The 27,955-nt window shown below is 38.9% G+C and overlaps 1 protein-coding gene and 1 long non-coding RNA gene across 3 annotated transcripts in view; both read right to left on the reverse strand.

Moving 5' to 3' along the window:
• Nucleotides 1-27,955, reverse strand: part of LOC121643841 (receptor-type tyrosine-protein phosphatase N2-like) — a 252,573-nt gene that overhangs the window by 93,250 nt on the left and 131,368 nt on the right. For both annotated transcript variants that reach the window (XM_041991400.1, XM_041991399.1), the window contains exon 12: nt 25,762-25,826. In XM_041991400.1, coding sequence (XP_041847334.1) covers nt 25,762-25,826 — 65 coding nt within the window. The remainder of the gene's footprint in view (nt 1-25,761; nt 25,827-27,955) is intronic.
• On the reverse strand, nt 233-21,724 carry LOC121643844. The gene is made up of 3 exons (XR_006011177.1): nt 21,638-21,724; nt 10,122-10,130; nt 233-244 (listed from the first exon to the last, which is right to left on the reverse strand). It is a non-coding gene; the product is annotated as an uncharacterized LOC121643844 (long non-coding RNA).

A 27,955-nucleotide genomic window follows, 5' to 3' on the forward strand; every position in this document is an offset into this window, starting at 1 on the left:
GCTTATCATGGACTTTTATCCCACAAGTTTGCTGTTTTCAGAAATAAAAATGTCAGCGACCTGCTTTGATGAAGAAGAAAAAAGACCAAAAACAATCCCACAGCTTCAACTATTATTTACCACTCTTTTCATATCAACTTGTGTTGAGATGTGCAACTCAAATCCACATCTTTCCTCTCCCACAGAGTGCCTCTTAGATCTGTAAAGCGGCCACACAAACAAAAACATCAAATTGGAAACAAAACTCTGTTCTGTACTGTATTACTGCTTAATGCATGTTATTGTATGAGGGTGCATACAGTACCCGGCCCGAAAGCTAAAATGAGTACACTGCAAACAGAACTCACATTACCAAACACCAGATTGACTGAGAAATAAAAAAAAAAACGCATAGACTGCTGAACTTTCAGAAGAGCCAGTTGGCCAGTCACCACATCACTCAAAAATCCAGCTCGTACTCATCTGTTTCACAGAAACACTAAAACCTGTGCTTTACTGTGAATCTTTCTGTGTTTTGTTTTAATAATGATAGAACATGGTGGAATTCGGTGACAAATAGGAAATCACAACTTCCAAGTCAGACTAGGGAAATAAATTTAAGGGTTTCCTGATTAGGACAGGAAATATTAAAACTTCATTTTATATCATTTTTAGGTAACTTCTGAAATGAAGCTCAGTTGGCAGAGCATCCTTCTCCAATACGGGAGACTCGAGTTCGAATCCCCCAGGGTACAAATATTAACACCTTCCAGTTGGTTCCTTAGGCAATACCGTTAACGCGACTGCCTAACCACCTTCAGATTTAAGTTGCTTTGGAGAGAGTTGTCTGCTTTCAAGATCAAGTACTGGTTCTGTTTGGGGACTGATCTGGAGCTCCTAGAGCTGAACGTTCAGAGAAGAATGCTGCAAATCTGAGCACAGTGAGGAAATACTGTGTGTTCATTCAGAGGCTTCTTCAAGCAGCTGGATGACAGAAAGATACAGGAAGTCACAAACATGGCAGCTGCCATTTCTGTCCATGCTAAATCAAAGAGCAAATTAAGGGACCAAACATTTGTCCTTTTTTATAGTTTTTAAAAAATCCTGGCACATAACTGTGCATACAGTTTACCGTAACGTTAATATGTAAATGTTTTTCCTAAATATGAACACTTTTGTAATAGGAAATACAAAAAAAAAAAACATTATTAGTATTGGTTTCAGGAAAAAAAAGACATTTTCTCTAAAAAAAAAAAAAAAAATAATAATGCTGTCCTCAGGTGCAGATGTGTAGGTAGGAGTCATCGAAACAGAACCAGCCAGGTTAGAAGACTAAGACACACAGTAGAGTTTTTCATATATACTATACATGAAACCATGCACGTCTAAGGCTGTGTCCAGAGAGAGACGAGTTTATCATTTGGACATTTTGTCCACATGGAACCAGTGTTTTGGGAACCTGAAAAAGTACATTTTAAACCAGAGCCCAGAATAAACAAATCTGAAACATCACCTTTTCATTCATGGTTTTACAACCCAAATACATCTCTTCTTAACCGTTAATGCCATAGTTCCAGCCCCCGACATTGATGCACAAACCCCACCAACAGCTACAGCCATTGCAGATTAGAGTCTTGCATTTGTTGTGCAGAAGCATGCTATCGCTTTTACAGCAAAATCTGGGAAATATCTAAAATACCCGCTTTCAACTCGCCATCACCTTCTTCGTATGTTTATGTACATTGCATGAGTTTATGTGCATACTCGGTGTCCTGTCCTCTCTTTTTGATGCTGTCCTCCTTTTGTTGCCCCTCACAGGCCTGGCATATATACTACAGCATTTTGAATGGTTTTGCAAAGACACACACATTCCTTGAAAATATTCAGTCTTTGCAGAAAACTTTTTAAATACTAAATCACTTCGGTCGCATGTGGATGTAGCCTTAAACATACAACCAAGAAGTGGCTGAATTAAGTAAAACAAAATATATATGTTGCAGCTTGTAATGACACATTGATATTCCTGCATCAGCTGTTTTTACTAACAAATGAGCAAAGTTCAGAAATAACTACTCCTTGAGTATGGTACGTTATGTTTTGTTTGCTGTTCATCAAGGAGTTTATGTGGCTGAAGGACCAGAAAGTTCATGCTAGCAAAAAGATGATTGCATAAGACTTTAAGTGTCCATCTAGGTCCATATGTGAAACCAGGATTATTGGTTTTTTGTTTGTTTTTTGTTTGTTAGATTTACTATTACATAACCACTTAATCCTGACCCTTTATCCTTACATGCATGTGAAATAAAAGAAGGTGTGCCACATCCAGGCAATCTCAATCTTTATTAGACTAGTTTATGAATTACAATATTTTCAATGCAGAAGACAGAATCTGCACAGGTGAGAGGTTGGATGATATTTTTTTGCTTCAAACTTACTTTTCAATTAATCAAAATATCCATTTACAAGCTGATTAATTATCTAATCATTCAAGTGCTACCATACATTTAATGGGCTGTGTGACAGCAGACAGTTTATGTGCACATTCCTCTGCAGGGTTGTGTACACTTGTGAAAGATGTGAAGTATATGCGAATATGTACATGCCTTCATTTTGCATTCCCACAGGCACCTATGTGCATGCCACCTGCGCATACACCCACACCACAGCTGTACAAACAAATCAGTCCACCATCACACATTAGCTCTGTCAGTTGCAGGACTGTAGCGTACATCAGCCAAGGCTCTGATGTATTCTGCTAACCCCATGGAGGGAGGAAGATATTCTAGGGAGCTTGTTATGGTTGCTGTGGTGGGTGGGGGTAATTACGGCTGAGCCTCCAGGCCCTGACAGAACTCTGAGCCCACCTGTGGAGCAGAGTGCCTTGTGTCTCCAAGCCTGCCTGTCAGTGACCAGTAAGCTCTGCAGATGAACAACCAGCCTCCCAGCTAACAGAAACCTTCAGCTGCAGATGCCACACAGTGTGTGGTGATGTTGTTTCTACCAGAAGAAGAAGGGATTTGACAAAGGCAGATGTTCAGTGGAAAAACACAACATCCACACACAAATAACCACCTATTTTACACAAACATGGGTATTGTGTCAGTGCACCCTCTCTCTCTCTTTTAATTCTCAGTCAGAAAAACACATCCTCGCTTTCCCTTTTCTTCTAGTAGTTCTAGGGCTAAATAAATGAAGCTCCTTGATATTTACTAAAAGCAATACTCATCACAGAAATCTGTCTTTGCCTTAATACGGAACACACACAAAAAAAAAAATTATAGACATCTGTAATGAATTTTGCATTGCAAATTCTGGATATTGGAAACCTCGTCCTGAAATATCTCCCATTAAATTATCCTTGACGTAACAGGCTTTATAGGATTTATTGATATGGGCAAGAATTGAAAAATTGATTTTTGAATAACAATTTTATAGCTCAGCAGCACTGAGGAGTTTAGAAACATCATAAGCTTGTGGTAAGTAAAACACATCATTCAAAAGTGGACCTTCCTGCTAAGCTCAAAAAGCCAAGAGCGCCTGAGCAGCAGCTAGTTTGATTTCAACTGTGAGTAAAAGTCAAGTTTAAGCTTCACCAGTTGCAAAACAGCAGCAAATCCTGCGACCAAGTGATCCGATTTGTAAGTATATCAGAAAGTTAAGAGAAAAGAATTGGAATTTAAGCTGCTAGCTGAAGCATGCAGCTAAAATAACTAAGTTAGAGGAAACTATGGAGGTGCATGCAGAAGTGAGAAGTTTTTGTAGAGAAATACACCACAACACACTTCTACTGAGTCATGAGAAATCATTGTAGGGAAATTAGTCATAACACTGGTGAAATCGATAATGATTTCAATACATTTTTCTTCTGTTTAATACCCTCTCTCCCAACCCGATCCCATAAAACAACCAAAAAATTATCCACTCAATATTATCCCAATAATGTTCAATTCCAACCCTACACCTTCCTACTTGATGATGCTAATGCTTAATGTGCTATATTTTCTAGACTGTATTTGACCTCTCTTCACATGATGTGCATGTTTGACACTGTTTAGTTTGCCATAAACACCCAAAAGGAGGGAGGAAGGGATGGCCGGGTGGACTATGCTCCCCAATTTTTTCCTTTGTCCTTTCACTCTCATTCAAGACTCTTCAGGTTGGTCGGCACAACACATCAGTCAGACCATCACTCTACTTGCTACGATGCTGGACAGGACGAGTTAAAAGAAAAAATGAAAAAAAAAAAAAAAAAACTTAAGATTTTTGGCTCATTTGCTGACAAAAGGTAAATTATTAATATCTTGATCACTCTCCCTGAATCTGTCCAATGATTTTTTTTTATTTTTTTTTAATAGTTTGGAGATACAGGAATGCACAGACAGGAACATGTTACCTCAAGTACCCTATGATCACAAAATATGCTACAGACTAGATGAAGTTTTAACCTCTAGATCTCCTTCTTCTAGAGGTTATTACATGAAGTTATCCCAAAAAAACTGAACACAATTATAGCCAACTTTTAACTTCTGTCACACTGAGCACTTCTAACCTCTTGATTTCAGCCTCTTGAGTGTCCTGGCGTGCCTTTTTCACCATGCATACTAATGCTACTAACATTTCAATCTGTCATTTCCTCTTCTGTGCTTGCATAACAAAAATCTTCCAAACGTCTTCAGATGGAAGGAGAGTTTTGACTCTTCCCAACTTGGCTTTCATTTCACCTCCATTTCTAAGATTTATATAATCACCTGCATTTTACATCCCAGTTATGGCACTTTCCTATTTGCCAACATCCCTTAACAAAGATCTCTGTGAAGAGGATCAATAACACATGAAACATTTGATTTCAGGCTTTAACCACTTTTTCAGTGATCACTGTTTTTTCTTTCTTTAGATTCAAGTGGCTTCAAGGACACAGTTTTTAAAGGCTCATGAACTAATCTCTAAATTTTCAGATACTCTTTATAACAAGTGATTGGACAAAAATATCAGCTACCTACGATCAAGCCAAGATGCCACTGGCTAATCAGGCGTGCAGTGCTGTTAATGAGACCTTTAGAGTATCAGACCATTTGTTCAGTGGTGCATACAGACAACAGTGATACCGTGTGTCATCCAGTAGAAATTACAGCTGGCTATTTAGGACATTAGAATAAGCCTACGGGCTCATAATACCAGGCCTGATTCTGCTGTCATTACACACCTTTGGTGCATGAGAACGGCCTCTTGAGAACACATTTTGTCTGGGAAAAAAACAAAAATCAAAGATTCAGCAGCCTGTTGTGGTGTATTAAAACTCTAGGCTTTCATTTTCCAACCGTTTCTGGATGACCTCAACTGTACCAAACAGCCCATTTAGCACCTGGGGAAAAAGGGAGAGGGGGTGTGATCATTGTTTGCCAGCTGTCTGTTGTGCCATGCTGTTTGCCAGAAAGCCCAGCGGGTGTCCACCATACCGCTTTAAAGCAGCAGGCTGGTCTGCTGAAATGTATCTCAGTGCGTGCTGTATGTGCAGGTAGACATTATCCAACACAGTTATTGGATGGTGCAGAAAACTGATAACAGAGGAGAATATTGTCTAATTCTACAATGAAAATCTAAATTTTTTTGTAGTAATGTTGAAAAATTACCCGATTGATTTGGTTAGGTTCCAGGTATGGAAAAACAGATGTCATGGTCAGTGCAGCCCATTGCCTTAAGACAGTAGCACTAAATGGTGGTTGTTACCCAAATAAGAAACATGTTTAAATAAGATAAAATGTCTTTGAACAACACTTTACTGTCTTATAAACTTCTGCAACTTCACAATTAACTTTGATTTGGGCATAGTTATGATCTTATACATATTTGTCTCTTTACCAGTGCTGCTTATTGATTGAAATACTGGGTTCAAAAATATATATATATTTTAATCCTACATTAATTTACATTAAATCAAATTTAATCGGCATAGAATCAAATCCGGCTGTTGCGAATAAAACTGGTTCAGGAAATTAGCTGTGATACCCAGCCCTACATAGTATTGCCTTTTATAATTTCACACTACAAGTAAACACACAACATATAAGAATAAAAAATAATATAAGCTAACTGACATGTTTTTTATTTTATCTTATTACATTATAGATGCTTCTGCCTTCTGCCAGATGACTGATTTCAGGTGTTTAATGTACAGAGTTCACATCTGCACTGTTAACCATTGCTCTCCACACTACTTTTTAAATCACTAAGTTACGCTAATCCTGTGCTTGAAATGTAAAGTACTGCAATATTACAGAACCAAACAGGCCTGTTATCCCTGGACCAAGGTTATCTATAATCATTTGGTCCTGACAGTTTATTATAAGAGAGAAAATCTGTTATTTATGATTGTCAGGCTTTAACAACATTTGGCCAATGTCTTTACTCTTAGTTTATTATTTACTTGGAACAGATAGCTGTGATTGTTATTGGTTACTTGCTTTGACTGCCATCAGCCAATTAAAGGAATGTCAATAACTTTACTGGCTTCCATCAATATGGTAAAATGAGGTCAGACTAGTCATTATGATCACTGGAAAACTGAAATTAACCCAGATTAACACTGAAACTTCCTGTGATTGTTTAAATAAGTGCATGTAAAATATTAACATTAAAAAATAAAATTATGCTTGTTGTCAGTCACTTTTAAAAAGCAGCACTCTAATTTTTAAAATTTCCTTTCTTCCCAAAAAGCCACTTCACTTATTCTTAATGTTACCGAGTAAAAGATTTGTAAAGAAAAAAAACCATGCTAAAAGATTAACTAAATTAAGCGTGTCTAATTTTCTCTTGTTTTTGTATTTATTTTTTCTGTTGTAAACAGATGCCTGATGAGGCCTTCTGTTGTGTACAGGAGAGTCCTGGTCCAATTCTTATAATCACACAAAGAAAAAAAAAAAAGCTTTTTTTTTCCCCCACTACTTTTGAAGATATATTCAGGCCGTCCCCCAAAACAGCTCTAGTTCTGTCATGTCACTTAGATTCATCACTGTCACAGTGAAAACACATCTCCACGATGTCTGGAAGTGTACACATACTTTGATGTCCAGCGTGCTACATTACAACCTTCAGATCACAGTTCATCTTGCTGCAGCCACCGTACGTCACACAGGACTTTCTATGCAGGACATTTAAAGTTACTCTCATTGAACATTTTAGGAATCAGTTTTCAAGTATGGCTGCAGACACTCCAAAGGAAGACCATGTGTTTTCTTTCAACATGGACTCTTGGTGGCTAATGCAGCTAATGGAAGCTCCCATATTGTGTCAAGTGAGCTGTCAAACAAAAGCCACCATCACCTCAAAAAGGGGCTTTTTTGTGTTATTTTGAGCTGTAAAAAACACCATCTTACTTAATTGTGAAGAAAACCACTAATGCTGTTGTTAAAATGTGATTTTTTCATTTCTTTAAAAAATGGGATTTTGTAGGTCAAAAATGGTTCATAGCGCCCCCTACAGGGTAAAACCCGGTTTTGTTTTTTGTGATGTAGAGCCGTATTGAGCCGCACTTGGTGCTTCTCTATGTCACTAGAAAATTTTAAAAATCTCACAGCCCCTTCTTTCAGATGCAAACAGGTGGGTCCTTGCTTTGCAGGCATAGAAAACAACACCCACTAATGCAACATATGTGAACTTACATGGTGTAGATTTAGTACTTTCAGACGTCTATTCTTTTACAGATTTTCTGATTAAATAATCCTGCAATGAGGTGGATTTGTCCTTTCGAGGAGTGTTCTTCCTGCTTTGCTGCCGTGTGGACGCTTCCTGCTTTGCTCTCCTTTCTGCTTGCATTTTCTTCTTTTTTCTTATCTTTACCGGCAAGAAATTTAGGAATAAGGACTCCTGGTCACTTATAAATCACTGGAACGAAAATATTTTTTGATAAATTTAGTTGATTGCCATCGGAGAACTAGTGGAATGATGTCTCCTAACCCTGCAGTATCAGTGAGCTGCACTGAGTGTGAGCAACTTTCTTTGAGGATAACACAGCTGGAGAAGAGGATTGAAACACTGCAAGACATTCGTGTGAATGAAGAATTTATTGACTCTGTTGTAGCTTCTGTACAAGCTACTGAGTTGTCAAATGGATTGAGTCAAATCTTAATACACGAAGGTATGTCGAATGTGGAGCCTCCCGCTACAGACCTGGCTGATACACTTCCTTGGATGGGTTCAAATGACACTGGAATAGCTGGGGAAAATCCCAGAAATTCCCAAACCGGACCATCAGACTGATCTCTCCTACTGGAACAGTGTTGGTGCTAGACCAAAGTCATCAAATCCGGCCAGAACCTGGTCTGATGTTGTTCGTTGCAGAGGTAAATCCAGCAGGAAATTTAAAGCTCCAGCACTTACTCCACCACCTGAAGTTTCACTGCAAAATAAATATGTGTTGACTCATATTAAAATGAATGATGATGAATGTAATGCAAGGATCTATAAAAACTCAAGAAATGGCCCTAAACCTCAGCCTACGGCTAACCAGACCAGGAGGAGAGGCCAAAATTCCACAAACAGGAGGACTAGAGAAGCTATCGGTGCCTCCACACAAAAACAAATAGACACAATTCTGATCGGGGACTCTATAACAGCATGTAAGGATGGCAAAGACGAAAAATCTAACACTTTTTGATACATCAGTCAGGGAACTGAGAGAGATCTTGCCGACCATTCTGTCTTCACATCCAGATGGTATGAAGATTATTGTCCACACAGGGTCTTTTGATATTCTGAGGAGGTAAACTGGCTCCGAGATCCTAAAGAAAGACTTTTCTCTGCTGTTGGAGAGACTGTGTCAGTTTGGAGCACACCATGTTTACATTTCAGGACCCATTCCTACAGCGGGTAAAGGAATTGAACTTTTCAGTAGACTTCTTGGCCTGAACACATGGTTATCAAATGCATGTATCACCCATGGGATAAAGTTCATTGATAACTTCAATATCTTTTGGAACTGTAAGGAGCGATTCAGACCTGATGGTGTGCATCCAAATCTAACTGGGTGCAGATTACTTGGTACACACTTGCGTCATGCTGTTGGGACAGCAAACCCAAACATGAGTGTACAGATAAGAGCGAAGGACACAGCAGAGAGGCGATCAACTCCCAGCTCTCCCCCCTCACCAGACCCTCTTCTCCACATCACCAAAGGTCTTCAAAGGATGTCTCTATCCCGGCCTGAACCCCAGCGACCACCATCTACCAAGAAATACAGGGCTCCTCCTCCTCCCCCTCCTCATCCTCCCCTTAGATCATCTGTCCTGGCAGAGCAGGGCATGGGAGGATGTGCAGGAGGTTCACAGAGCAGCAGCAGAATTCACAACAAAGATAACATGCCATGATGCGTTCAGGGTCCTTGCTGTACTTTTGCTACTACTGACAGCTGTTCTGAGATCAAGCCTGGACCCAGTAGGATTCCTGTGTTAGTTAGTAAAATAAGGAATCAAACACGATCAGCTTGTGGGGTGAATCGATCTAATCTGTTAACTGTACCTTTTATAACTCAGAATACAACAGAGACCAGTGTAAACTTCATAAAACTAGCTGTACTAAATGTTAGATCTCTGTCCAACAAGTTACTGTTAGTTAATGACTTCATCATTTCTCACAGTTTAGATTTTCTTTTTCTGACAGAAACATGGTTAACAGAAGACACAAGTGCTACAGTTCTTAATGAAACAGCACCCCCTCATTTTAGTTTTATGAATAAATGTTGAATTGGGAGGAAAGGGGGAGGAGAAGCTGCCTTATTTAAAGATTCATTCCAGTGTAAAGAAATTTCATTTGGTGATTTTACTTCTTTTGAATATCTTAGTTTTATTTTAAGGGGCATTCCTAAAATCCTATTTCTAATCATCTACAGACGTCCAGGACACTGTGCAAATTTTATTGATGAATTTTCTGAATTATTGTCGGTTATCTCTACTGATTTTAACCATTTCATCTTAACTGGGGATTTTAACATTCACATAGATAACATGACAGATGGTAATGTCAACGAATTTTGTTCCATATTGGATGTTTGGTTTGTGGCAACATGTAAAAGAACCGACCCACATTCGAGGTCACATTCTGGACCTGGTTATTTCAAAGGGTGTTGATATTTCTTCTGTTGTGGTCACTGACTTGGCCTTGTCTGACCATTTTTGTATTTTGTTTGATTTACTGATCACTCAGAATGTCCAACCAACCTGCTTCTCTGTTAGGAAGAGGTACATTAATGAAAGAACAAGTGCTAAGTTTGTGGAGGCCATGTTACCAACAACCAGTGCAGAGTCAGCTGATGGACTCCTGGATAATTTCAATCTGAAAATCTTGAATGTAATGGATGCTGTTGCACCGATAAGAATCAAGAGCACTTTGAGCAAACAGAAAACACCATGGAGAAACACCACTGTGGTTACCAGCCTAAAAAGAGAATGCAGAAACACTGAGCGGAAATGGCAGAAAAATAAACTTCAAATCCATTATGAGCTGTGCAAACAAAGCCTGCTAACTATAACAATAAGCTGTGCAAGGCCAGAGAGCTGCATTTATCTGCAATGATTAACAGGAATGTCAACAATTGTAGCACTCTGTTTGCTATGATTGAAAAACTTACAAATCCTCCTAAACAGATAAGCCCAGAGCTCCTTTCCACTGAGAAATGCAACCAATTTGCCAACTTTTTTAGCCAAAAAATTTAAACAATTAGGCAAATACTAATTCCGCACAATCACACAAGAAAACTAGTCTGTGTCTAAAACCCGGAAATAATTCTGATGTTATGCCGCAATTTAAAATGTTTGATTTAAAAATCCTACAAGAAACAGTTTGGCATTTGAAATCAACAACATGCACTCTGGACATGATACCATCCGACTTTTTAAAAACAGTTTTTACCTCAGTAGAAAGTGATCTCCTACTGATAGTTAACAGCTCACTGGCATCAGGCATTTTCCCAAGTCATTAAAGATAGCTGCTATTGAGCCACTCCTAAAGAAAAGGACTCTATAATGAACAACTATAGACCTGTCTCTAACCTCTTTTATTTCCAAGATTATTGAGAAAGTTGTATTTCACCAGCTTAATGACTTTTTAAATGAAAGTGGAAATCTTGATAAATTTCAGTCCGGCTTCCGACCTCATCAAATCACTGAAACAGCTCTGGTCAAAGTGTTAAATGGCATTAGGTTGAATACTGATTCTGGTCAAGTATCAGTCCTGGTTCTGTTGGATCTCAGTGCTGCGTTTGATACTGTAGATCACAGAATCCTGTTGCACAGGCTGGAAAACTGGGTTGGACTTTCTGGAGCGGTTCTTAACTGGTTCAGGTCCTATTTAGAAGGCCGGAGTTATTTTGTAACGATCGGCAGCTATGAATCCGAGCGAGTGGCCATGACTTGTGGAGTCCCCCAGGGGTCAGTCCTTGGACTGCTTCTGTTCAACTTGTATATGCTCCCTTTGGGTCAAATATTACAGAACTATAGCATTAGTTATCAAAGTTATGCAGATGATACACAACTTTATGTGTCTCTGTCACCAGATGGCTGCAGTCCAATAGACTTATTGTGTCAGTGTCTGGAGCAAATAAACACCTGGATGAAGGAGAATTTTCTACAATTAAATGAAGACAAAACTGAGATTATTCTGTTTGGTAGCAAAGAGAAGAGGGTCAGCATTGGTAAACACCTGGAGACTCGGGCTCTTAAAATCACTGACCAAGTTCGTAACCTTGGAGTGTTGATTGACTCAGACCTGACTTTCAGCAGCCACATCAAAGCTGTCACTAAGACAGCTTTTTACCAGCTCAGAAACATCAACAGAATTAAAAGTTTAGTCTCCCAGAAAGACCAAGAGAAACTCATCGATGGATTCATCTCCAGTAGGCTGGATTACTGTAATGGTCTTTTAACAGGACTTCCTAAAAAGAGCATAAAACATCTGCAGCTCATCCAAAACACTGCCGCTAGAGTTTTAACCAGGACTAAGAAATCTGAACACATCACACCAGTTTTGAAATCTTTACACTGGCTTCCAGTCAGTCACAGAATAGATTTTAAAACCCTCCTGATTGTTTACAAATCCCAGAATGGTTTAGGCCCAGAATACATCTGTGATATGTTCAGAGAATATAAACCTAGCAGAGCTCTTAGATTCAAAGACTCTGGCCAACTAGTCCAGGCCAGAGTCCAGACTAAACATGGAGAAGCAGCATTTAGCTGTTATGCTGCAAACAAGTGGAACAAACTGCCAGTGGAGATTAAACTTTCGCCAAATGTAGACATTTTTAAATCCAGGTTAGAAACATATCTTTTCTCATGCGCCTATGCATGAAATCTGCACGTTAACTTTTTTTTAACTTATCTTGCTTTTAATCATTTTAATGTAATTTATTAGTTTATTGTGATTATGTGTTTATGCCTTTTACTATTTCTAAATATCTGTAATGCTTTTGTTTTATGTAAAGCACTTTGAATTGTTCTGTGCATGAAATGTGCTATACAAATAAACTGCCTTGCCTTGCCTAAAAGTAACACCGGACTTTATTCTTTTTTTTTTTTTTAACTTGTCCTGTCCAGCGTCATAGCAAACAAAATGATAATCTGGTTGCTGTATTGTGCTGAACAAATTTGCTCTGCCAAGGGGAGACCTATGAGTAAGGCTCCTCTTGATAATGTGATTGATTAATTTATTTATTTACTTTGAATCACGGAATCTATGTAATCTTGCTGGACCTGACCGGAGGGGACAGAAAAAGAGGGAAAATAGCAAAAAGAGCAAACAAAGAGAGGAGACAAAAAGATTAAAGACAGAAGGCAACGACCCTTCAATCCACACCATCACCAGACAAAAAAAACTGCTACACCTGTACATGAACACACCAAAAAATTTCCTACAACTTTTACAAAAACAGAAACACACACACAGAAAAAACAGGGCTGCTAGTCATTAAGAGTTTTTAAATAATATCCAAATCAAAAAGACATAACAGCGACCAGATACTAACTCACAAAAAAAATAAATAAAAAAATAATTAGCGCTTAATATTAAAAACCCACTAGACAACTCAGTGACTGTGTCAGCATGCAGAGCATGAGAAACAAGGAGTGATCAGTGATGAAGAGTGGTGAGTGAGATCATGCAAACGCAACCATGCCTCCACGGAGGCCAGAGGCAGACCAGGGCCAGAGGCCTGGGCCCTCAGCAGCAGACCCGGAGCACCGACCCAAGCCACCCCACCATGAAGACGACTCCAGCCCCACCCGAAGGGCGGCAGAGGAGAGCCCCAGCAAGAGCCCCCCACGGTCCCGGGGCACAGGTCCCAGTGGGCCAAGATCAGCAGCCGCCGGCCCCGCCAGGGACCGGCCACCCAGGGCAGCCCAAGCGAAGGGCCCAGGGCCCCAGGAGCCCAGAGGGGGCCACCCCACCCCCCAAAGGCAGAGGGCCCGCAACATGCCTAGGACCAGGCCCCCCCAGACAGCCACCCGGCGTAGGCCAGCACACAGCCCGATGTTCCAGCTGCACACCCCGGGAACCAGGGTGCTATCGGCCCCCTCCCCCCACTCCTCACCTACTCCAATCTGCACCCTATCTAACTCCACACTCACACCCTCCCCCGCGCCGCACCCACAATCACTCACCATGCCCTGTGGGGGACACCCCAGGCGGACCAGAGGACAGCGAGCCCCAAGCACCCCCCCTTGACCCAACACCCACAGAGCCAGCAGCCCACCAGCGCAGCCACCCCGGGACCCGGCCCCGGGACCCGGCCCCGGGGCAACCCCCCCCCGCCCGCAGCCATACACAGGGGGAACAGGGGTGTGAGAGGACTTTATTCTTTACATGCTGATCCTCATCTGGCAACAGCGCCACTCAGAGTGGTACAGTTCAGGACCACCTTTGTCTTGTGTAGCTGAGGAGATTCTGGAAGGGAAAAGTCTTCCACCTCAAATGTGACGTAGATGCTTTCTGAGTCTCACTTTGCATCCTGCCAGTGAGCTGAGCTGCTCTCTGTCAATCATTTCTGCCTGTGTATCCTGACCCGCCCACTTTCCGCTCCCTGATCACCCCACCTCCCATCCAAACCTTTGCAGTTTCAAGCATTTTTCAAATTAAAAGTCTGTGCTAAGTCCTGCACAGGTCCAATTTTACCAATCCGCACCTGCCCAAACCTGTAAGGATGCTAATGACCCGTGAATATCTTCCAGTGAAATCTGGACCTGACCCGCACATTAACACATGCTAATTGTAAATACACCCGCGTTCCACTCTACATTTCATTACTTTTTGTTCATTTATTTAAAGTGATGGTGTCATTTTGTTGTTGTTTTCATTTACAATAAAAAAGAGAAAAGTCAACAACACAGTAAACACAACTGTGATGTTTATCGGATTTCTGTGACGTCAAAGTCGAATGAAATGCGGCATGACTGTTCAGACTGAGGTCGCTTCCACACAGATAGCATGTGTAAACGATCTACGACCACATATAAAAGTGGCCTGAGTCAGATTTTAAAAAATTGGATTTGCGCAGCTCATTAAAAAATCCGATATGAGTCACATATGGGCAAAAAATTGGAATGGAGTTGCAGTGAGAACAGAGCCGTAATTTAATCGAACCATTAAGATTCCCACCCCTAATTCACACAGGATAGTCCGGGGAACTCAGTGTAGTTGGGCAGGGAATGCCAAGAAATCTCGCACCTTCCTTTGGTTTATTTTGTATTTCATTCAAGAAGACCAAACCACCTGAAAAAACAGGACACACAATTGCAACATCTGCTCAATAAGGGCAATGTTCCCCAAAACTACCACTGAATAAGAAGGGAAAAAATCAGAAAGAAGAAGAAGAAAATTTGGCTCATTGATTGGCTAAACAAAAAACCAAACATGTCTTGATCACAATTTATGCAGTCTTGGGGTTTCTGTTTTCACTTTGGTGTTTAAACCTAATGCAGTTTTCACAAGAATCTGTCCAGCATGGGCAGCAGGAAAAACAACTGTATTATCCCTGGAAGTGGAGGCTAAAGATGTCGTGCTGACTCGGGATCAATATGACTATATAGATAGAAGTTAAAAGATTCACAACGCTAGAAGTTAAAATCTGTCCCTATATTTTTTAAGTAATCTCCTGCAACCACATAGACCATAGAGTCTGACAGATACCTGGGGTAAATCCCAGCATGCATCTGGCCTTTATGGGCCCTGTGGTGAGGTGTGATTTCCATATCAAAGACCATGTGGGCACAGGAAGAAAAAAAGAATAGTCAACACTTCAACAGCCTCTCAATCCAATATTTTACATTGAGCCTTTCTCATAACCATGGCAGAAGATGGAAACAGCCATAATAGTGAATACACAAAAACACACTCATACGCCCCCATGGAAATATACATACACTCAGTCCAGCAGATGCATGTTGTATGCACAAATGCATGTTATTGTTTTGATTTTCTATTATGTATGTCCTTTTTGATAGCAGCCGTGGCAAACGGACAACCCTGATCCAGTATGCATGCATCTCTGCTTCATGAATATTCTCATTCAAATCCAGCTCTCATTGGGGGCACCTGGACAGGCTGCAGACAACAATACTGCGTCATTACAAGCGATGTTATAACTCTGCACTCCTCAAACATAAAAAGCACAGACAGATGTATTGTCTGAAACATTGTTATGGCAACTGTTACCCAAGTTGAATGGGTAAAGTAAAATGACAAGGAGTCCTGCAATAAAATTGTGACAGAGATATACTAAAAAATCCAGAGTATCTGCAGGGGATATGGATTACGTAGAGATCGTATTTCTTCCATGTGTAGTGAACAATATCATACGGGACATTTTATGTTTGTTGTATAAAAAAGGTTAAATAATGTTTAAACAAAGACAGTGATTTTAGCTAGATTTAAGATTAGAGGCAACTATACCTATGTTTAGGAGTTGTCAACTGAATCATCTAAGACAGGGTTAAGCTGCAGAAAAAAAGGAGAGAAAATAAATAGGACTGAATAAGGTGCACTGAGTTTAATTTTTTGTTTCTTCTCTTCTTCATGATGTGGCTAGACATTGTCAGAAATAAAAATAAACATGAAAAAAATAGAAATAAAAAAAGCACAAGATAATATTAAATTAAAAAGATTTAAAATGAAAATTTATTCAATTTAAATAATGATGAAGAAATTAATTATTGATATAAATATAATATATATATATATATATATATATATATATATATGGGTCAGTGATGAAGAAACATTAAATAAATAAAAACATCCATCCACTTCTTCCTTCAGTCTGTTCTTCAGCTACATTCACACTGCAGGCAAAAGTTGCCCAAATCCAACCTTTTTTGTGCACAGGTGACACATTTTTTTCTTATGACAGGCTGATTAACACAAATCTGATTTCTCCCAGACAACTCGTGTTACTAAATCAGATACTTGAGTGATGTTTGCCAAAGCAATCACAGTCTGAACGGTCAGGTAACATGTCGTTTGGCTTTTACGTAACTGAAATAGAGAGACATCACACTGCTGTGCATGCGGGTCGATTCAGAATTAAGCATTACATGCAGTGTGAACCTCACACTGCAATTCTCAGAGTCAGTCACTGCATCATTATATTTGCTTTCTGAAGAACAGTACTGCTGGAAACCATAAGTCCCATGTCTAAATAAATGGTTTGCCTCCACAGTATTTATATCAAAAAGCTTCCTCCTCTATAACAAAGTTTATTCATTTTCTACTGCTTTCTCAAGGTTCTCTCAAAATGCTTCTACCTCCACCTGCACCTGAAAACAGCCAGAGCACAATTTAGCCAATCTGAAGCCTTCCTGACCAAGAAGCTAAAACTAAAAGCTTTCCTACATGGGGCCACCAAAACTAAACATTCAAGCAAGACCAATACAGAACATATTTACACACTGTATAGATTGTGTTATGGAGATGTACATAATGAAAATGTGTGCTTTTAATGAGATAGATTTAAGTGTGTTGGTCAATATCGTGACAGTGAAACTAACGAGTACATCGACCCATGCAGACTTATCAGTTACACCATTGTAAATTAATTTTGCACCCCCAAGAATGCAATTCTTATCAGCATTTTTGATTAATATAAAAGTAAACAAATGACATCCTTTCTGTTTCTTAAAGTGATAAGTCTTAATAATCTGGATGACAAAGAAGAGGAGCGTTGGGTGAGGGGATCATTCCACTTTCCTTGCATTTTTCATTCAGCATTTCTTGGATTTTAACCATCAAGACTACTTCATTAACTTTAAAAGTGAAAATGATCTGGTTAAGTTGAACTTGTATTGCATTAGTCTTAAATTTTGATTTAGGTCACAGTGACTACTCAAACAAACGATCGATGTTGGGATTTTTTGCAGTAAAGTCGCAAGGAAAGAGATTTTCAATTTATGTCAATATTAACTGCTAAATTCTGGTACAGTATACAGTAGTATTGAGTTCACACCACTTCTGCTGAGATTCTTTATACTTAATCAATATGAAGCAACTTGCATGTCTGCTTTTTGTACAACGCCTGCCTGCCTGTCTGTGTTCTTGAGTAGTAATTAGCCAGTGTTAAGTGGAGACAGAAAGGGCCATGAAGTTTCTTTGTTTTGTTTTGTTTCATTAGCCTCTCTCTCCTCTCTGCCTCCCTCTATTTATGAAATTGCTCTTTCAGACAGAGTGAAAGTGCCTTGATTTGGGGTGGAGGGGATTAGTGCCACTCCAGGACAATTATAATCTGGATGCTGCCTTGGCAACTTTATCTCCCACCTCCCTCGTAAAATCGCACAGTCCCTTAATTGGACCCAAGTCTCAGTGTGGAAGCAACAGTGCCAAGTTCTGCATGGCCTTAGTGATTCAATGGTTTTTAGTCCTGAAGCCAAGTGAGGTAATGGTGGCCTGAATGGAGGATAATGGAGAGGACATGATGTCATTTAACAAGCTGCAACATGCTGTGTGAAGCTTTATGAAGAATTTCACTAAAAGTGTTAGAGTTTTAATAAAGGCTTTTATGACTGAAGAATCCAAAAGAACTTGTTAAAGTCAGAAACAAGCTTTTTTGAAAGACAGAATCGTAGTTAGCATAGAAGCTAATATCCTGCTACTTATCTAAGTGATTCAGTCCAGCACAACACAACAGACTGTTGCATTATATAACGTTCCTTCAGTTGCATGTCAGTAACTACTGGGCCCATTAGAAAAATAAACTGCTTAGACAAACCTAATTTATTAACGTCAAAAACGGTAAAAATTCAGTGGCTGTAACGGCTGTTTTGGTAAATGGGCATAAAAGCTAATCTAAAATGATATAATGTCAAATGTCAGTGGCAGAAATGTTCAAATGAGTCTCTTAACTTTAGCCAGAAAGCTTGTTAGAAGGCAAGTTGCTAAATATTTACATTTAAAGATGCAGTTATACTACTTAACCTTCTGCTTACTGTACTATGCTAACTACTAACTGAAACCAAGCGCTACAACATATTCATGACTAGACAGTTTTAGTTGTATATGAGTCTGGAGTCAGCCTCCACTAAAGTGAAAAAAAAATTAAGGTTACCTTGTGAATGCTTGTAATGTTTATAAAACTATTCTAGCAACAGGATAAAAAAACTGGACCTAAAGCAGTAGTTCCTAAACTCGGGGGCAGTGACATGACAGTGAGAGGGGGAGCAAGGCTAAATGTTTTTGTACTGCAAGCAAAACATGGACAAATTTGTGAAAGTGCTAATGGGCAAATGATGAATCAACTACCAAAGGAAAAAGAAAAAAAAAAGAAAAGAAGAGAATATGATGGGGCATATCTTGCCTGAGGCTAGCCCATGTAATGGTCAAGTAATGATAATGGTCAATGGTGGGTAATGAAGACTGTTGCAAAATATTAGCATCTGACAGTATGAAGCTAAACAAGCTGTACTTGGGGACTTCTCATCCTGAACACAAAGAAAAGCCTGTTGATTACTTTAGAAATGAACTACTTAACTGTCTTATATAGCAGAGTTGTTTTATTAAAGCAGCATTAGACTCATTGAAAGCTTAACTCACCAGAAGTAGTTTGCAGAGTTTCATGGTTTAAAACACCTGACACTATAGCAAAGGAACTGATAATTCCCTCTGCCACTGACAAGGTTTAAGCTATAATAACCAAGTAGCAGTCAATAGGCTAAAGACTATTTAGTGGCACATTGCTTCGTACATTTCTTTGTGAGCATCGTGGTGCATGTGGTAGTGATATCGGGGGGGGGTTGATTTTATGCAAACTTTAATGTCTAATTTCTTTGGGAACACCTGATAAGTAAAAACAATATTATGATTGTATCAGACCCAATTAATGTTTCAGAGCGAGACCACAGGATTCTTTACTTCGTTATGTCGTCATGCTGTGCTGTTTTTTTCATAGTTTTTAACCAAACATTTTTTTCCAGGAATCTTGGTCATATTAAAGTAGTTTGGGGAACATTTGTCAGAAGGTTTATTGTTAACCAATTTCACTGAGTTTGAGATCATAACTACCACATTTTAAGAACAACAGCCTCTTGTTGGTCATAAAATTGTGAACACAGTCTGTGAATGTTAGACTCAGCAAATAATCATGAACAGCTTGTTGACAGCAAAAACATCACAAACACACAGTTGCCTGATTAAACATCAAACTGCCCAAATCATTCTCATTCAGTCAAATCTTGTAGCATCCTTGAGATGCAATTAAATGTTTGTCTGATGCATCTAGCAGCAAACAGCCATTTTTGACCCTAAGAACAAATGCTCTGTTAGTGCAAAGGCAATGGACAACAATGTCCAGATAAGGAGGTAGGAGGGTTGGTGGTGGAATAGCAAGTTAAACTTTAATCCTTGAGGGCTGCGTTTTATGTCTTTTTTTTCCATTCTCACTCACTGTTTGTTGCACTAAGACACCCAGCTTTTAGATTATAGTGAAATGCTTGTGCATGTGTTAAAAAAGGGTGTGCAATATTGCATAAAGTGAAATCTAGTTCTGGTAATATCTGCTATCTCCCTTAAGAGTTAATTTATTTTGCAGCATAACATTTTTCAACCACGATAATAAATCTTAAAGAAGAGGTCACGAGAATAAAATAATTTGTGTCTTGAAAGAACAGATTCAAATGTAAATATCTATTATCTAGAAATTCAATTTGTTTAGGAAAACAAACTGTTACCTGTTACCTAAACACATCTAGAGCTTCTCTGCATCTGTGATTAGAAACTTAGAATAATTTGGTTTTCATTTACTTTTAAGAACATGGTAAAAATCCTTGAACAGGTAACACTTCAGAGTATTTTCAAAGTCATAGAAAAAAAATGATGATGCTTTGGATGTCATGTTGTTCATTGAGACAAAGCTGTAAAGATAAAGCTTTCTTGACAAGACTGAAAGAGTGAGACGTGGGTCATAGTTTCTCATTGAAGAGTTACAGTATAAATTCATTTAAATTTGAGGTAAAGAAAATAGAATAAATAAGGTTAAAATTATATAAAGATCAATTATATCTCTCTATATAATATATATGTTTGGAGGCTTATCATGCTAGAGATAATTTTTGTAACTAAATGGGCTAATGAACCAGTTTTGCAACAAAGAACTCAACAATCTACTCCTGCATCCTTTTCTGTAGCTAAATGGCAGAAATGTCCAACATATGACATGAAAAAGAAAAAAAAAAATCAACAGCGTCCTGAATTTTGAAAGAAAAAAAATTTTAAACAGGGATAAGAAAAAAGAAGAATTGCTGCTTTAAGTTTCTTAAGAACAATATATGCAAGAAATTTGAAAGAGCAGTCACGAATCATGAATGACCCACAGTGAACAACAGGGGTTGTGCTGACTCACTCAGAAAATACTGAACCAGACATGAGGACTGCTCAAACATCACACAATGGCTGATTACTGAAACTCTAATGCTGCATAATTTTCCTGGGGCTTCATCATTATCCATATCATACAAAAAAGTGAGTGTGTCTCTTTTGTGGAATGAAACTTCAAAAGTTTGCTTCAACTTTGGTTGACAATTGGATGGAAACAAAGCTGGTGACTTCTATTACAACAAAACCTTCCCGCAGGTGCAGGTATGACATTGATTGGTTAACTGTTGTGTTTCGGTGCAGCTTGGAGTCTGGAAATAGATTCTGTTGTAATTGTAATCTTGCCAGTCTCAAAAGAATCCATCTTTTGTCAAAAAGTAATGTGACAAAAGATGAAATGGTTCATATTTTCAGTGGTTATAGTAACTGCTGAGAGGGATGTAATTTGTTTTCTTTCAATTATATCTAGCATTTGGAAATGTTACTTTTGAAAGGTTAGGGTTCTGAAACCTGTTCAATACATTTAGAGTGAAAAAAGAAGAAGAAGAAGAAGAAGAAGAAAAAAACTTTTACATTAACCAAATCTGGGAACTAATTGACAATACCACTGGAAATTGTGGGGGTAGTGCTGAGCAGAATAGCTGATATGTGACCAGCGAAAGAAAAAAAAAAAAAAAAAAACAAGGAGGAGGATCATGAAGGGAACGAAGAAGTATAAAAACAAGCAAGACAAGACTGTATGTGAGTGATTAAGGTGTGTTGGGCGATTGGACCAAATTTATAACGTTGTATTAACCGCCTCCAAATGGTGTCTGAAACTGACTCGCAGGAGAGAACTCTGAACTTAGTATTGCCCACTAGTGGAAGAATTGACTTAACCATGGTAACGCAAAAGATGCATGGAAGTGTGAGGATGACAACGTATGAATGTTTGAAATGGACATCGCTACTTACGCACGTAAGGGATCATAAATGGGCCTTAATAGTGGTTAATAGAAGTTCACTGAACTTTCATTTCTTAGTATCCGAAGAAACTAAAATGTTGCTGCGCCGAATTTGGATTTTCTTCCTACATCATTGGATTACACTTACCTGTAAACTACTTGGCAGCTTATTAACTGTTCCCCGCCACCCCGCGCCACTAAAAGGTCAAGTTAATTCAGTTTGATCTTCAGAGCCAAGTCCAGTGTTGAACTAGTTACTTAAAAAAAAAATGAACTTGTTACAGTTACTAGTTACTTCATTCAAAAGCTCAGCTACGTTATTACTTATATTAATATCCTTATAACTTAATTAGTTTTGAACGAAATACAATAACTCAGAAATTAATTTTTCAGGCCAGCAGATTATTTGAAATAAATAGAAATGTAGGATAAAATAACAGCTGCTCAACAATTAAATCTTTGCTGCATGTTGAGCCCTCCAGTGCACAATTCTTCTTCTGCTATTTATTATTATATATATATATATTTTAATAATATATTTCCTTAGTGGTTTGTGGGCATTGTCAGCGTTTCTCTGTCAAGTGAAATTGTGCACGTGTGTGTGTGTGTGTGTGTCGGTAGGGGCGCTCCGGTTCAGATTCCCGCGGTAACCAAGTTAACGGGGCTGTAGACACTAGTTCCTGAAAAAAATTACTTTTGCTTTGACGTTTCCCGTTCCTCGTCCAGGGGTTATTGTTTTGTGGACTGAGAGAATCAGGAGGGCTTCAGAAAGGGGGCAGAAAAAAGCCTCAATCCGCGAGTAACGGTATTTACCAGCAACTTCATAAAAAATAAGCCCAACAAGCGAACTTTGCAACACTGTCCATATTGTGCTGCATCACCATTGTAAAAGGAAGAATCCCACAACTGCTAGCAAAAATGTATTAATTTAGATAGCAACGGAATAACACTTCATAGGGCAACAGTAACTGAGTTACTTTATTCAAAGAGTAATGCATTAGAGTATTATTCACTGACAAAAGTAAGAGTTACAGTAGCGCGTTACTACCCAAGTCACAACAGTCATTTAAAATCACATTTCCTCTAGAAAAGGTTTAAAATTAATCTTTTTATCAATAAACAGTCTGATGTTATTTATCTGAATTACATGATATCTCAATGACGGAGTCCTCTTACTCTTTTAAAAAATTAAAATAAAACAGACCATTGAATTTTAGAAAGCTTGTATTTGCATCCAAACCAACATACTACCTGCCTGTAACTCCGACTTATGTACTGGACTTCTCCTGCTGAATTTTAAACTGCATAACATTTTCAAAACCCCGCATATGCTTGATTTTATTGTATTTTGTTTGCCCAGTTATATTTGTACTGCAACAATAAATGTTCATATCAACACTAACACACTAACATAATGAGAAAAAAATTATTTATGCCTCCACCTGCCAAATTAACCCGAAACTCAAACCTACAGGCTTGTTCAAGTTATGATTGCACATCTTAGATTCACCACTGCTGGGAAACCAGCTCTTCATTGCTGTTATTTTCAACCTGTCATTGTGATGAAGTATGCTAATATTCACATTTTACAGAGTGTGATAAAACTATAATAAACACCGTATGGAGGAAGATGGATGTCTTGTTGCAGGCTGAGACCTGCTAGATAGATGGAGGGATTTTCTATACTTCCCTCCCCCTTTCCTCTCTTCTAAAACATAGGTTCGATTGGTCATAATTGTCTCCAGTTTGCAGCTTGGTATTGATCACTTCGACAGACACTCCATTCCCCCTCTGTCCTCCTTCAACCTTCCAACTTTCCTCTCTCTCATTTTCTCTTACGATCCTTCTCCATCGTTTTCCAGCTGTTTCTTTCTCAGACCTTACTCCTGCCACTTTGATAAGCACGGTAAATGGCATGCTGTCATCGGTACAGACTAACTCTTGAATCGATAGGCGAGTGCACATGCCTAACAGTCCATTTACTGCTGAGATGGTGGAGTTTATCAATGCTAAGAGGTGACGGAGGGAGAGACGAGCAGCAGACAAAAGGGAATGTTGAACTGCTATTTCATTCTTTTCATTTATTACTTTCGTTTTTAAATGTTACCTTAAATGCAATTATAAATGATTTCCTGTATAAAATACAAATTAACACAAGCAGCAAAGAAAATGTGAGTAAAAGAAGTTACAGAAAACTTCCATCCATCCATCCTCTTGTATATCCAGGGTGGGGTTGCCGGGGCAGCAGCTTAAGCAAGGAGGCCCAGACAACCCTACTCCTGACCACATCTTCCAGCTCATCCGTGGGAATATCAAGGCAAAGCAAGCTTATTTTTATAGAACATTAAATGTACAAGACACTTCAAAGTGCTTTACATAAAACATTAAAAGCATTACAGACTGTGCAAAAAAAAAACATTAAGTAGTAGTAAAAGAAAGCATTAAATAGCAAAAAAAATCACAATAAAATCATAATTAAATCATAATTTAAAGATAAATTATTAAAAGCAAGATAAGCGGCATGGGTCAGTGGGTAGAGTGGTCGTCCTTCAGCCCAAGGGTTGCCAGTTCAATCCCAGCCTGTCGAGTTCATGTCCAGGTGTCCCTGAGCAAGACATTGAATCCCTGATTGCTCCTGATGGGTCATGGTTGAACGCCTTGCATGGTAGCTTCCGCCATCAGTGTATGAATGTGTGTGTGAATGGGTGAATGTGACGTACATGTAAAGCTCTTTGGATAAAAGCGCTATATAAGTACAGGCCATTTACCATTTACCATTTAAGTTAGAAGCTATTGTGCAGACTTCATTCACCAGTGATCCCAGACCAGCCAGGAGACATAACTTCTCCAGTGTGTCCCAGATCTTCCCCAGGGCCTCCTCCCAGTGGAATGTACCTGGGAAGGCTTCACTAGAAGGGCGTTCAGGAGGCATTCCAACCAGATGTCTTCAACCGGACCCCCTCATCTGCTCGATGTGGAGGAGCAGCGGCTCTACTTAAATACCCTCCCGGATGACTAAGCTTGTCACCCTAATTCTCGGAGAGAACTCAGCCATCCTTTGGAGGAAACTCAATTAGCCTGCTTATATCAGGAGTCTTGTTCTTTCAGTCACTACCCACAGATCATGACCACAGGTAGATCAACCGGTAAATTAAGAGCGTCGCCTTTTGGATCAGCTCCTCCCTCACCATGACAGACTGATGCAGAGTCTGCATCACTGCAGATGTTGTGCTGATCTGTCTGTTGATCTTCCACTCCATTGTTCCCACACTCACAGATGAGACCCCAAAATACTTTAACTTGATTTTCATTTTCAGCCCAGAGAGGAAATTCCGCCCCTTTCTGGCTGAGGACAATAGTCTCGGATTTGGAAGTGCTGATCCATGTGATCTGCAGCACCAAAGGGATCTCTAATGTTACTTTGCAGCTACTTTGATGATTGGCAGGATATCATCAAACTGATCTTCACTCATACCAAAGTATCAATAGGATTTATTTTAAAAAATTAAGCTAGCTCTCCTAATATACTGGTGAATCCTCTTAAGTTCATTTGCCTCTGTGAAATTTTGTGAACCTGCATTCTCGTGGTTTTCTTTTGCAAAATCCATTCTGGTGCCTGGTTTCAGCTGAATCACACGGCGCATGCTCAGTATCATTTATAAAATATTATCTCAGCAGCATCAGCACCGTGTTACTTATTTAGAAAGGATAGTCCTTTATTTGCATATTTGTGGTCACCCATGATTTCATTCACATTTAAAAAAATAAATAAAAATCTATCAGCAGTTTGGGTTTTGTTTCTTTCTTAGAAAATTATCACAATGCAATACTGGCTTTGACTGATTCCTGAACTCAAGTAGCACATGTCTCACAGTCCATGTCTGGACTTCAACAAACAGTTTGGCCCCCCAGTGTAGACAGAGTTTGACTCTTTGTGTTTAAGATGTTTGTCATAATAAATAGTTTAGACTGAAAATGCCAAAAGTCAAAGTCTTGTACTCACATCTGCGACTCCGGCCTCCAGGATGGTGACCTTGGCTTCCTTTTCCAGAGATGCTTTCTGCTTAACTGTAATAAGAAAAAAAAATCTTTTAGTTTACAGCAAGGAGTGAAAAACCAAACAGACCCCCAATAAAACCTCATTATTTTTTATTTTTTAATAAGCTCAACAAGCCAAACATAATTGTTTGTAATAATTAGTTTACATTTAAAGAAGGCCTCAATAACCTCCCAACACAAGTTTGCACACTGTAGTAGAATAAAGTAACTTATGATTAATCCTTTGTATTTGCAATGATGTACTGTACACATTCATGTGTGTGTGCTGTTGCTACTATAAATCAGTAGCAGAAATTCTACCAAACAAGGCTTTAAACTGTTTGCTTGACTGATTCACAATAAAATAAATAAATAAATGAAATAAAATTAAAAAAGCATCCTCTTTCTAAATGATCGTTGACACAAGACTGAAACTGGTAACCAAAGCCTGGAACAGTTCATTAGTTTTAATAAGGGTCACTATTTTGTCTCAGCAGTATTGTATTAATGAATTTCTATAAAAGAAAATTAAGGGGGAAAAAAAATCCGTATTATCATATTCTCCAATTTATGTTACAACAAGGAGGCGGGAACAGGCGTTGACAGTCATGAATGGTCATAGCAGTTGAGTGGAAGAAGCTTAAGTGGAAGTTTAATGAGAACGACTGCATCTTATTGATGACCACCTGCTTTTTCTTCCTCCTTGTATGTTTGATTGTACCTACCTGCAGCAATCATTTCAGCTAAAGCTATTCTTGTGTTTTAACTTGGATTTACAGGCAGATGTGAAGGGAGGTGAAGTTACAGACGTTATTGTATGCAGATATTTGCAAAATTGAGCCAACAAGTGCTCAACCGAACATTCCTGCAATGCAGATCCAAATAAGCCATCTTTTAATTTAATACTTTTTAAACCTGGCCTGTCACAGGTCAAATATTAATATGTATTTCCACACAAATAAAATGAAACCTTGCAAACTTCTCTCTTTTCTCCTCTACGCAATGGGAAGCAAATGAGGAGCTTCAATTGAAATTCCCAGCATCATACATATTAAAGCCAGCGCAAAATGTTATGAAACAAAACAAAAAAAGAAAGCAAAGCAAAACATACATAATTACATTCACTTTGCTTTGCATCTGAATACAGCGGTGTGGAGACAGAGAGTGAATCTCTTTTGTTGACACACCATTGAGATGAAGGATATGCAAATAGCAAGTCTTGACTCTGTCATAGTCCACCAAGAGCTTTTATAATTAGTCTTTCAATCTGTCATAGCATAATTTACTGATCACTTTATGCAATGTGTTGTAAAACCATAGATCCTGACCTTAAACCGCATTGTCTAAATGAGTGGCTCTTTGCATTACAGAAACCCACATCATTCACTGATGGGCACAGAATATTCTGTTAGCACTCATAACTGTCTATTACATAAAAATAACACCACTTATGGTTCTCTATTGCTTGTTAAGTGTGTGCATGTCTCAGTTACTGTGTGCATTATATTCTAGGGACCCATTTAGGAAGAAAAATGTACTTTAGGTTCCCTATACAGTAATAAAACTCCAGCAAAGTGCTGGAGCGATGGCTGACAGCATCTCAACACCAGACAAAGACGTATGAACACCTTGTCTGCGATATCCAAGAGGGCCGACATGTCTTAATAGGGCTGTCAGTGGGCAGTGTCTGCAGACTCCCGTCAGCGAGAAATAGAAGTTGAAGCAGCTGAATTGGTTTGTCTGGTTTAACCGTTCTTCTGTTCACTGAGGAGCATCTAAATAGACTTTTGTGTTACAAGCGTCTGATTGAGATGTCGGTTGCTTCTTGTTTTAATTTTTCAAAGTCATTCGCACCCTCTCATGTGGCTTATGTTACTTGTCAAAGGTGAGACATGTGTTGTAGTATCATGAAATAGGCCATGGGCAGAAGTGCAACATGCCCCCCACGGTTTAGCTCTCATGGATTGGTGTAATACCTGCATGTGATGAACTGCTGGTTTGCTCTTGGAGGGCACATGAATTATTAACTGACCTTTGGTAACAGGAAATCAGACTTTTCAATTGTAGTTGCATTTAGTATAACACATGGACATTTAAATAAAGAAACAATCATAAAAAACTGATTTATTTATGCATACTGTTCATAAACACCTACACAC

This window comes from Melanotaenia boesemani, chromosome 8 (genome assembly GCF_017639745.1).
Source record: "Melanotaenia boesemani isolate fMelBoe1 chromosome 8, fMelBoe1.pri, whole genome shotgun sequence".
NCBI lineage: Eukaryota > Metazoa > Chordata > Actinopteri > Atheriniformes > Melanotaeniidae > Melanotaenia > Melanotaenia boesemani.